This window comes from Lampetra fluviatilis, chromosome 43, assembly GCF_964198595.1.
Source record: "Lampetra fluviatilis chromosome 43, kcLamFluv1.1, whole genome shotgun sequence".
Taxonomy (NCBI): Eukaryota; Metazoa; Chordata; class Hyperoartia; order Petromyzontiformes; family Petromyzontidae; genus Lampetra; species Lampetra fluviatilis.
Window position 1 is genome coordinate 1,891,785 of NC_136317.1, and position 13,165 is coordinate 1,904,949.

The 13,165-nt window shown below is 50.9% G+C and overlaps 1 protein-coding gene across 2 annotated transcripts in view; it reads right to left on the bottom strand.

The window, feature by feature from the left end:
• Positions 1 to 368: 368 nt before the first annotated feature.
• The window catches only part of LOC144946996 (AMMECR1-like protein), a 60,208-nt gene continuing 47,411 nt past the window's right edge, over positions 369 to 13,165 (bottom strand). For both annotated transcript variants that reach the window (XM_078876097.1, XM_078876096.1), the window contains 4 exons: positions 6,024 to 6,138; positions 4,750 to 4,840; positions 3,384 to 3,480; positions 369 to 2,407 (listed from right to left, as the gene is read on the bottom strand). In XM_078876097.1, the coding sequence (XP_078732223.1) occupies positions 2,293 to 2,407; positions 3,384 to 3,480; positions 4,750 to 4,840; positions 6,024 to 6,138 (418 nt within the window). In that variant the 3' untranslated portion in view covers positions 369 to 2,292. The remainder of the gene's footprint in view (positions 2,408 to 3,383; positions 3,481 to 4,749; positions 4,841 to 6,023; positions 6,139 to 13,165) is intronic.

Consider the following 13,165-nt stretch of genomic DNA (forward strand, 5'->3'; position numbering starts at 1 on the left):
GCAGAGGGTCGGGCAGGCACATATATGCATCAGATTGATTCGTGTATTGATTTTCACGTGCATTTTGGTCATCCCATGAATAGACTTGTTCTCTGCCATAGGAATGTGGAATTGTCACCACTAGCTCAGGAGATGACCGCCGCCCCCCCCACGCTGTGACATGTATATACTTATTGCATATACATCGACACGCGCCATACGTGTGCGCACACACACCCTTACTGGGGTGGAGCGCAATGGTGCAGTGGTTTGCGACATTTCCGTCCACAGCGAACGATCAAGAGACGAGTCGTGGCATCTGGACTAGCCTTGCCCTCCCCCCACCACCACCACCACCACCACCACCCCCCCCCCCCCCCATTGCAAGTTTGTTACTGCTGCAGATATTACAAACAAGGTGAAGCTAGAATTTGTAATGCTCGTCTAAGGTTAAAAGGTCGGCGCGGTCGATGCCGTACGTCTGTAAAAGGTCGAGGATGCACGATGGTAATTTTAAGACAATCGCCGCCGGCAACCGTCGCCGGCAAAACACATTTACCATGAGCAACTACGGCCAACGGACCGGGCCCCTCTTACAAGTACCAGTGACGTGTGTCAACCCCGTTAGTCAAGCCACTGTTGGATGCGGGGGCTCTCCACACAGTTTGTGTGGGTTATCTGACAACACTTCATCACACTGGTCACTGTGAGATAGGGAGCATAGAAGCACAGTACAACGGATTTTTTTGCACTGCCCTCTGGCTGCCCACCACATTAGCTCCGTCAGCAAGCCCATGGCAACCTCTTTGTGCGTGGTGGTCACTCATCAATGTACCACGCAGGCTTAAAATATCTGACGGGTACACTGCGGGTGATTTGGTTATGGGGCTATGGACACAGTGACCAAAGAAAAACTTTTCTTAAAAGTGTGTTTTTCATGAACAACGATTGGTCTACAGAGCACACAAAACCTCGGGGGGTTAGTCACGTGACTTCTATCTGCTGTCCAACTGGACGATGCGTCCCAAATGCACACAAGGGGGGATTCACAGCCAACAGAATCATCACCAGGATTTCAGAAACTGAAAATCGCGGCAACTATTGCCAGCGACAACTTGCAGCAACGACGATTGCCCTTAAATATTATGTTCATCATCGAGCGGTTACACGGCAGAGCGACGATGGTGCGGTGGGAGTACAGAAGGGGGCGGCTCTCGTCTCGTAGTGCAAATTCCAGCGGCGCGAGCGATGGGAGATCGGCCGAGCGAAGGTAACTCCAAGCGTAACGGGAATCCAACTGTGTCGGGGGGGGGGGGGGGGGAACGGACGCGTAGAGGGTGGCTTACAATCGCCGGCACGTAGCCCGAACACAGTCCGGATCCCGCGAGAGATTATCGGTTTAAACAGCGGCCGTTGTTGTGTCGCCGACCGCGCCGCCCCCCCTCACAACCACCACCCCCGTTAGGGCCGAGCGAGGGCTTCTGAGTAGGCACGTAACGACGATGCGTCAGTTCGTCGGTTGAAATAAGATTTTTTTGTTTTTTTATACTTACACGCTACGCTCACGATCCACGAATTGAGACCGTGCAAGCGGGGGGGGGGGAAGGAACTCCACTCGCTTTTGCGATTTGCAAAAAATCGTTGGGCGGGAATTGTACGTTGATGTCACGTTTAGGCCAACGAGGCGAACGAGAGAGTACAAAGACGGTAAAAAAAGCAAGGCAGACGGTACAAATGAGATGGACGTTACGAGCAAAAGAGTGTGCGTGCAAGGCAGCGGGACAGGCGGGATGGTAGATGCAGTACAAATAAAGCAGTGGATAGATGACTGCTATTGTTAGTTGGAAAATAAACCGATTGCTCAATCAGATAAGCGATGCCGAACTGCGAAAACCCACCAAATCGTTACTTGCCTACTCTGGAGTAACATAAAAGCCATTGCATTTAAAAGAACAACCATACTAATAACATAAAAAAGGTAATAACAACCCCCGCTTTCCAGGTCATGCTGGCGCGAGTAAACAACCGCCAAAGCTTTTAAAACATAACTGGGCTTGACCACGAGGTCAGGGGTTGTAATGGGGGAGGGGGGGGGGGGCCGGGAGGGAGGGGTGGGAGCCGTGGCGAGCGCACCGGACCGCCGGTGCGACCGCCTTTTGGACGCGAACGCCCTCACGAGTGTTCCGCGGGGGGCAGCCGGGGGGGCTCGCCCTCGCGTCGCGCCGAGCCCCCCCCGCGGGGGGCCACTTGGTCCCGGGTGGTGCGAGGTCGGCCTAGCGGCGGCGGGGGCGGGGGCCCGCGGGGGGCGCGCCGTCAGGAGTAGTGCGCGTAGTGGGGGGCGGTTGGGTAGGTGACGCCGTTGTGCACGGTCTGGTGTCGCGAGGCCAGGTAGTCCGAGTAGCTCACCGTTACCTTCTCACTGCGGTATCTGCGGAGGAGGGGGGGAGGGGCGGCAGCACGGCAAGAGTGTTTAATGTAAAGGTGAAGCCCTGCAATTTCTTGCTCGTGCCACTGCTGGCAGAAGGATCTCCACCTACTGTAGAGGGAGTTCTAGAGTCCGACTCGGGAAGGAGGTGTTGATCCACTCCGCCACGCTGGCCAGCTGGGAGTACCCACACTTTACGTCACCACACAAGATCTCTACCGGATCAGCTGCGTTGTAGCCATTTACACTGCTGGGTGAAAAGCGGTGGGGGTTGGGGGCGGTGGGGATTTAAGAAACTTACCCCATATTTTTTTCATTTTTCTTGCTGTGGATTTCAAACACGATGATGATGATTGCTTGTGTCGCAGTGGAAACGTCGTGAGAATTGTATTATTTCCCTTCTACGTGACTTTACCGAAAGAATCAAGAATATATATTAGCACATATTTACAGCTCTTTGTGCCAGGAGATCGAACCGGCAACCCGTGGGATTTCCAGTGCAGCGTGCTAACCATGACACCATGGCAGCAAACCCCGAGCCCACCTGTACGTGTGTGAACAGCTGTGTGTGGCTGTGATCCTATGAACCGCTTTGCGTGTTTATCCGTAGATGGCTGGGGCTGCGTGTGTCCATACTCCACGTGTCGCCATACATACATACGTACGTGCGTCAGTCTGTGTGTACCTTTATCTGTCTGCGTGTGTCTAACAGGAGCACAGTCTCAAGCACGCATTTTCAGGACGATCCTGCACTGTGATGTTAGGCTAAGCCCATGATGAGGAGGAGCATTTGTTGTGTTGGGAGGAAACCAAAGAGTTCACGTCTGTTTTCGACGAGCAAACAAGAGCTCAGCGAGTTTCGTAGCAACATAAATTTTGGCCATTTATACAACAACATCGCACAATAGTTACACGCGTTCTGAAATGTACGTCCCGAATCACAGAACCGAGCTTTGCCTTTCTTCTTTCCACAAGTCACCTGGTCAGTTTGATGGTCTTCCTGAAGTCAGTAGAGATGGGTGCCTTGTAGCCACCCTTACGTAGCAGCGAATCAATCGTCTGAATCTGGTCCCATCCTGCAGCAGCGCACGCGAGTTACAACCGCTCCACACCCACAACTCAACAGTGGTGGAACGGACGCATCGGATCACACCTTCTGTGAAAAGCAATGCCTTCGGGGGCGAAACACGGCGCCTCTGAGATAGCCCTGCCCCCATCAGGAGTGGCACGAATACCAAATGTCACTCATCATTATTCAACGGCCCGTGGTGGCGTCTGCGGCACTAAAAGCTATGCTGCTGCTGCTACTGCCAGCTGCAGTTTTTGATTCTACGCATTCATTACGTAAAATGAAGAGGCGAGATCCACCTCTGTAGGGCTCCGCCCCGTTCTTCTTTAGGTCCCGCCCATTCCTCCGGATACAAGTTGGGGCTTGTTGGGGTAATGGTGGGGGGTGTGGAGATGGGGTGGTGGTGGTGTGGAGGGTGGAGATGGGGAGGTGGTGGTGTGGAGATGGAGCGGGGTGGTGGTGGTTGTGTGGAGGTGGATGGGGGTGGTGGAGGGGGGTGTCGGAGGGGGGTGGTGGAGGTGGATGGGAGTGGTGGAGGGGGGTGGTGGAGGGGGTGGTGGAGGGGGGTGATGGTGGTGTGAAGGTGGAGGGGAGTGGTGGAGGTGGTGGTGGTTGTGTGGAGGTGGATGGGGGTGGTGGAGGTTGTGTGGAGGTGGATGGGGGTGGTGGAGGGGGTGGTGGTGGTGTAAAGGTGGAGGGGGGTGGTGGTGGAGGTGGTGGCGGGGTGCGCGCTCGGCAGTGCGAGCGGTGCGTGGGGACAGAGGTTGCGCAGCTTCACGACGACCACCAAACATCCCTCCTCGAGCAGCAATAGAAGAATGATTGTGTTGGGTTTGATCTTCTACGAAAGCTCATGCTCTACCCTAAATCCCCATCCGCACAAACCATGGCAGGTGTGGACAACTGACGCACAAATGTAATAGTAAAAACTCTCCAGTCGTGTGCGGACTGCGGTCATCCAGAACAAACCGTGCAACGTACAACGACGCAATGGCTCGATCCACAAATACGAGACATCACGCCGATACACTCCGCTACTGCTCCTGACGCGGTTATCTGGGCTTCACCTCCTGAATATGAAATTGTAGTTGTCACGCTCTGCATCTACAGCAGCAGCCATACGAAAGAAGAAGATTGTGTTGGTTGCCCGACGTGCGAGCGGGGGCACGGGGGCGTGGACCACAGAACTGCTACGGTACGTGCAAGAGAACTCGTCATCGTCAACACTCTCCAAGCGAGCGCGAGCGTGCGTGCGTGCTGCCTCCTCCTCCTTTACCTTGCTCCTTGGCCACCTCGGGCAGGTAAGTGGCCGTTCGCTTGACGCCCTTCTCGTTGCAGAACTCTATCCGGATGCCGTGCACGCCCACCTGCAAAGGGAGACCACCGCCACCGGTAAACAACTGAGCTTCTCCCCTCCACCGCCCCACCGGGGTTCAGTACGAGGAGACCGGGGAGAGGGCACGAGCGCCATGCCGGTCGTAACGACGGGGCTTGGCGCTAGCGGGGACAGTCACGGTTCCGCTAGTTACAAGAGTCAAATTGATTTCCCGCTCGCACGAGCGTTAAGGCGGTGGCTCATCGCCTGTTCGCAGGCCTGAGTGATTTGTGGAAATTTCACATTCATATGTCAGGGGTGAGTCTATCCATACACGCGAAAACCATTGGTGAGTTCCCGCAAAGTGGTACCAAATGTTATCGACCATTGAAGGATGATGGGCTGAGATAACCCCCAACCAGGATTTGAACTCGCAACCTTCCGATTGCGAGGCACTCTAAACCTCGTGTTGGTGGTGGTGGTGGACATAAGAGCCAGTGGCAACTGCGGTGGTGGTTGTTCTGGTGATAGCGGTGCTCGTACAAGTCTCAACAGTGGTGTTGTTTGTCGATTGTGGTGTTGGGGCGGGGTGATGTGACAGCAGTGCCATGAGAACAACGCGCTACCCCTGGGCCACATCGGGGTGGGGGGGAACGTGTCACAGCGGTGGCGTGTTTGCCACTTGCTGCAGAGGTTCACCGTTTTAATCCAGGCTGCCCTGGTTGGGCGCAGTGGATAAGCGCTGTCCGCTTCGCAGCGGGCGTTAAAAGATTCCCCCAACGTCATTCGAAAGGAGAAGGCCAGGGCGTGAAGGTCCGAAATTTTCCAAAATTGAACAATTACACCACAAATTAGTAAATTTGGTTGAACCACAACAATATCACTCCCTATCGTGGAACTACTACAGACTTTGTGAAACACTGCACCTTTCTTAGCGGTGGCTTTGATCTGCAAGAATGGCACGAATATCAAGTTGACGAAATTATTCTAATTGATGGCAGTGAACACGATGGTGGTAGTGGTGGTATTGGTGCCAGTGTTGGTGGCAGAAATAGGAGTAACAATGGTGTTGGTAATGACGGTGGTGATGCTAATCGCAATAGTGGTGTTAATGCTGATATAATAGTGCTCATGGTAGCGGTGGATAATGCTAATGTTAGCAGTGAGTAATAGTCATGGTGGCGATTATGCTGGTGATGCTGGTGTTGGTGGTGTACGCTGGGAGTCACCCTGACCTCCCAGTCGAGGTAGTCATCCGCTTCCTCAAAGTTGGTGAGAAGCGACACGGAGCAGAACAGCCGCGGAAGCTCCTCCCGCGTCATGGCAGGGAAGCGACTGTCCTTAAGGGCACTGGGAGGACGCAGGCACACGCAGGCACACCGCGTTACATGCAAGTAGACACATGCGGGCATAGACAGAGGCTTGCTTATACAGGTGCAGACACCCATCATCGATGTAAGTGGGCCACCGTAGGAGTAGGCCAAAACACACTTTTTCCAAGGAGCTCTCCCGAATTCCCCCTCGCGAGGGCTCCTTCCGCAAGCGATGGCTTGGACAAGCACAATTGCAGGCCTGCGCCTTTACCACATTTTTTTTTAAGGTGCTCACTTTTGTTTTCAGCGGTCAAACACCCACCCCCCCACCTTGACAAGATGGAGGCCCGCTCAATGGACACAGGGCTGGTAGCCGTGTTATTTTTACTGCCCGCGTTTGCAGCGGGGGGGGGCTGCTTTTAGAAATTCCCCTCTCCTCGCTCTCCAATCCTCTGGCGGGCCCCTGTTTACCTAGGGCTGCATCGTAAGAGGTGGAGCGTGAAACCAGCATGCAGAATATAGTCCTTCACGTTTATTTTTAAATGCCGCTCAGCTGGTTTTTGGGAAGGGAGTGGAGGGAGAGGGGGGGAACACGTTATTTAGCGATGTTCGATGTTCGGCGGCCGTGCAGAACGGGACGCTGGCAGTTTTTTTTATTTCTTAAACATCCTCATACGATGACACTTTATAAATAACCTGCGTCAATTTCACTGGAAATTTCTCTTGCTCTCAAGAGGTAATCCGATTCCCTCAAACGCTGGGCCAGTTGAACTAGGCGTGGTGGCGACACCACCCGCGATGGAAGTGGACTTGCATCTAAAAAAAACCCCGATGTTTCCACTGTTAAGATTACCAGTCTATCCGACAGAAGCTGTATAAATAGTGGGACAACAGGAGTGAGGATCGGGAGAGGTGGCATCGGCTTGAAGCCTTCATCCGGCAGTGGGTTGATCATGGCCGACGATGACGACATTTCCACACACAGTTCTACAAATCAATCAATTAAACAAAAAAAGCAAAGACAGTTCTCTATTCGTGTTAATTATGAAATGACTGACGGCAACTTTCTGAACGGCGTTACGTATGATTATCTATTCGGCTGCGATGGCTGGGTGGCTCAAAAGTCAGATCTCGAGCCGGCATTGCCGACAACCTGGGTTCGGATCCAGGTCCTCAAGTGTGGCGAGTGAGTTCATGGTTTCAGCCTCATCACCAATGACTGTACATACACCAAAAAAAACAATTATGTTAAATTTGGTCTGTCATTTAACTTATAAAATATATTCTTGGTTCTTTTGGTAAAGTCACGTAGAAGAGAAATAATAAAATGAAATTTCTTGCCGTGGATTTTAAACCTGATGATGATTGCTTGTGTTGCAGTCGAAACGTCGTGATAATTTTTATTGTTTTATATTTTTATATTATTTTATTATTTCCCTTCTACCAAGAATATGAATCCCTGCAGTCACGGAAGCTTTAAATCTAAATTTATCAAATATAAGCTATGAAAATATAAACATTTTGGTCTAACTGTCAAGGGTTTTATTTTCGTTTTTTGTTAACAAAGTTGACGGGCAACGACCAAAAGTATAAAACGGCCAGCAACAAACAGCACCATCAATGTTATAATACGGCCTCGGGGAAAAGAGATCATGGAATGTGATAAACATCTCAACACGCACAGGTGCTGGCGGAATTTTCTGCATCGTGGATCCCACGCGGGAGGGCGACGGCTTTTTTGTTTGACTTGCATCCCACTGGGATTTTTGCACAGTGTTGGTGTACAGTGCTTTTTCTGCAATATTTTGCTGTCTTTTCTTGGATTTTCTGTTTGCACGTAGTTTTCTTGTTCATGTTTAAGTTTTTTTATTTGTTGCGGTTGCACCCGATTCAAGAGCCGAATGGCTCACAGGGCTATACCTAATAAATGAAACTTGGGGGTGGGGTGTGGGAGGGCCTTCGTCCAGCAGCGGAGCGGCCACGGCCGATAACGAGACCCGGCTGTTTTCATCAACACGGCGGCGTCACACGCCACAATGACGCCGCCACCGCCCACGAACTCCTTTCGTCAAACCCGGCAATGGCTGGGAGGGCTTTTCCTCCAGTCGATTATTTATAGGCGGCTTCCCACGCGACCCAACAGGCGAACGACCGCCCTATAATTACAACGACCACGTCCGCTGCCGCCGTGCGGCATCTGTGGCGCGGCCGCTCTCGGTGCCGGGAGCTGCGGAGACACCAAACCGTTAACCCCACGACCCACGATGCATTTGTGCTTCTACCCCGGCCCAATTCAATTGCTGCTCTGATTTTATTCCGCCGATGCTTTTCACTGCTGCTGCCGCCGATGATGATGATGATGGTGCTGCTGCTGATGATTATGATGGTGCTACTGCTGATGATTATGATGGTGCTGCTGCTGATGATGATGATGGTGCTGCTGCTGATGATTATGATGGTGCTACTGCTGATGATTATGATGGTGCTGCTGCTGATGATGATGATGGTGCTGCTGCTGATGATTATGATGGTGCTGTTGCTGTTGATTATGATGGTGCTGCTGCTGATGATTATGATGGTGCTGCTGCTGATGATTATGATGGTGCTGTTGCTGTTGATTATGATGGTGCTGTTGCTGTTGATTATGATGGTGCTACTGCTGATGATTATGATGGTGCTGCTGCTGATGATTATGATGGTGCTGTTGCTGTTGATTATGATGGTGCTGCTGCTGATGATTATGATGGTGCTGTTGCTGATGATTATGATGGTGCTGTTGCTGATGATTATGATGGTGCTGTTGCTGATGATTATGATGGTGCTGTTGCTGTTGATTATGATGGTGCTGCTGCTGATGATTATGATGGTGCTGCTGCTGATGATTATGATGGTGCTGTTGCTGATGATTATGATGGTGCTGTTGCTGATGATTATGATGGTGCTGTTGCTGATGATTATGATGGTGCTGTTGCTGATGATTATGATGGTGCTGTTGCTGATGATTATGATGGTGCTGTTGCTGTTGATTATGATGGTGCTGTTGCTGATGATTATGATGGTGCTGTTGCTGATGATTATGATGGTGCTGTTGCTGATGATTATGATGGTGCTGTTGCTGATGATTATGATGGTGCTGCTGCTGATGATTATGATGGTGCTGTTGCTGATGATTATGATGGTGCTGTTGCTGATGATTATGATGGTGCTGTTGCTGTTGATTATGATGGTGCTGCTGCTGATGATTATGATGGTGCTGCTGCTGATGATTATGATGGTGCTGTTGCTGATGATTATGATGGTGCTGTTGCTGATGATTATGATGGTGCTGTTGCTGATGATTATGATGGTGCTGCTGCTGATGATTATGATGGTGCTGTTGCTGTTGATTATGATGGTGCTGCTGCTGATGATTATGATGGTGCTGTTGCTGATGATTATGATGGTGCTGCTGCTGATGATTATGATGGTGCTGTTGCTGATGATTATGATGGTGCTGTTGCTGATGATTATGATGGTGCTGCTGCTCATGATTATGATGGTGCTGTTGCTGATGATTATGATGGTGCTGTTGCTGATGATTATGATGGTGCTGCTGCTGATGATTATGATGGTGCTGTTGCTGTTGATTATGATGGTGCTGCTGCTGATGATTATGATGGTGCTGCTGCTGATGATTATGATGGTGCTGCTGCTGATGATTATGATGGTGCTGTTGCTGTTGATTATGATGGCTGCTGCTGATGATTATGATGGTGCTGCTGCTGATGATTATGATGGTGCTGTTGCTGTTGATTATGATGGTGCTGCTGCTGATGATTATGATGGTGCTGTTGCTGTTGATTATGATGGTGCTGCTGCTGATGATTATGATGGTGCTGCTGCTGATGATTATGATGGTGCTGTTGCTGTTGATTATGATGGTGCTGTTGCTGTTGATTATGATGGTGCTACTGCTGTATCTGCTATTGTTGCCGATGCCAATTATGATCATGATGGTATTCGTACTGCTTTTCCTATTGTTGCCGATAGTAATGATGGCTACGGTTACATTAGCTACTGCTGACAAAGATGATGATGCTCACGGTACTGCGACTACTGCTGCTGATGACGATGAGGATTATATACCACTCATGCTGAAGAGCATGCTACTCATGATGCTACTGCTGCGGATGGCACTGCTTTTGTTATTGCGGCTGATGATGATGCTGCTGCTGTTGACGAAACTGATGATGCTGCACGAGTGAGGGCAGAGCCCCAGCGACAGGAGGACCGGGTGGGGGGGGGGCAGCCCGTGCCGGGTAGGCGACCAATGAGGCGGCGGCACATTGGAGAAGCAGCCAATCACAGCCATGCCTCCTGCCTGTCGCCGGGCAGATCGTAGCCGTGGGCGAGCAGAGGAGATTAGTGAAGCGGATGGGAATGAGCAGAGATGCACACAGTGGAGGTGACGTGCGCACACACACACACAAGAAGAGTATATGTGTTACACACAAAGACAAAGAGCCCCTGTAGAGCCATTCCAGACTGTTGGGGAAAGTGCCATTATCGAGCACCTATGAAGGCCGGCATGGCACACAAAAGGGTGGGTTGGCCAACACCACGCATGGCCGCCTTTGTCTCTCTGGGTACTCATGTGACCGAGTCGACCTCGGGGAGCCCAGGACCGGTTCAGATAATCGTCGCTCGTGTCGGCGGCCGCGAGTGGGAATCGAACTCGGATCGCCGGGTTCGTAGCGCAGCAAACCCCATCATCTAGCACCTGCGCACGAGTCCATGTCACCGCTCCGTCTCCGCGGTGGGTCATGCTCTTGGGCGCGTGTTGCCCTCCTGTGACGGGCACCCGGTTTGTTATTGTCGCTAGGAGGCCGCACTCACTGTCGCTGCCAGCGACGAGCCCTGGCCAAGTCCACTCACGTTTCCCAGCAGGTCAATATGACGAACGGGGGACTCCGTGTGCACGCCGCTTTTTTTCAACCTCTCGGTCCAGTTTTAAAGTCTCGCGTCTCCGCGGATGACGCGCGGCTTTAGAAGACACGCGCGTAACCGAACGCAACTCTCTGCGCCGTGAACAAAAGCTTCGAGCGAAATTATTTGGGAAAAAAGATCCCTCCGAGGATGGTCGCCCTAACAGAAGTACGAACGGGAAAGCGTTTCCGTGAGATCGCGATCCGTAGTGGACTTCGACTACTAACTCACTCGGCTGCAGCAGCTCGATCTAAATGGAGCCAAGCACACAGCAGGTTACTGTTGGCGAGGCACACAACGGGCTGTATGATGTCATTGACAATGACGACGGTGATGAAATTATAGCGATAATGTTTGACGGTAATTAAAACGATGCCACCGGCGGTTATGATGACGATGATAACAGCGGTGACAATCGTGACATCAATTAAGGGGGCGTGTTGTCAGAATTCAGAGTCGTGATCCGATGCAAGAATTTATTTATATTTTTTATACAATTCAACAATGTGGGTCATTGAGGTGTTAGGCTAACACACGACATACAAAATATAAGAATCAAAAACAAATTGTGATACACTATTCGATACACGTATCGTGAGCTCACACGATCGATACCGATTAACGATTTGACAAATCGTTACACACCTTATGACTGCGCTGTTGACGATCATGATGTGTATGATGTTGATGATAATAACAATGATGATGGTGATGATGTAGAGAACCTAAGAGTCGGTGTGGTCGTAGTGGGTGTCACATGAAACCCAATAATGTCATACAGACCTCGTGTCACCACGTTGTGATGCGTCACAGGGACAGTGAATAAGCCAACAGAGGGCAAAGTAATAATAATCATCTGGCATTTACCGATTTAACAAACAACAGGGAGTGTTGTCCGCAGATGCCATACAAGATATGGAAAAATAAAACATTTAACAATAATTACTCACCGCCCTACCCCTCTCTGTCATGCACTGTTTGTATTACCAACACTACTCTACTCATTCAAAACCTGTTAGCAGCCACGCTCAATCCACTGCTGAATAAAAGCCTCCCAAGCCACTCCGCTACAATGCGTCCTGAGCGATGGTGTTACCGCAATCACCTACACCGGCTTCCATTTCAGCGTATTCCTCCGTCAGCTGACGTTTGCTCCACCCCTCGTTTTGTTCATGAACTGGCAACCCTCCATCTACGATCCACTGCCACAGGCTGGTGTGATGAACCTTTGCATCCAAACGTACGGACGAATCGAACGGAGGGAGGGGAGGGACACACAATATCCAGTGTGTTTTTCAGGTTGTACCGCGTCTTGTTCGGCACGACGGCCAAACGTTTCGCTGCACTTGTCGGGCGCTCCGACGTTTTGACCGTCACGTGACGAACATCTCTACACAGCGATGGGAAACTGCAGTCGCCCAAGCGTGGAAAAGGGGAATCTCAGAAGTGGTTCCAGGGCGTCTCCTTCCACGTGCCGTTCTCTCACACATACACATGGTTGTGCTGCTCTGCAAGGATTCGGAATGGATGTTTTTTTCCGTGCCAGGGATACCGATACCACAATCGTAAAAAAAACAATATATACCTTTAAAAAAAGGTGGCATTACCCAGGGGGAAAATTACATTTACTTTCAGAGCAGCGTGGCATCTTAAATACCCGTTTCACAATCGCAGTGTTTACGAGGTCATCTCCCCCGAACGACGCCCTGCGCTTGCAAATTATAGTGAAAAGATTTTAATGGGCGTTGTGCCTGTTGTCCTGACCATTTTGCGCAACGTTAACTCGTGCAGTCGGTCGCGTGGATTTGACTGAACACAAACAAAGGCGGAATCTTAGCAGCTGGCTCCGCTAATGAGTTTCATCCCTGGACGGAATCTCAAACGTCGATGGGCCGATGACCAAGATCCGGACCGAGACAATTGGCGTCATTCAGCGCGTGCAATTCGGATGTGGCCGTAAACAAAAAAAAAACATGGGCAGAATATTAAACGGCGTTTTACGTGACTGCACTGGGGAATTTGAAATTTCATTAAAAGCGAGAGGGGGGGGGGAGAAAAAACCTCAACGTCTGACCAACATTTCTAAGTGCGTCAAGGTG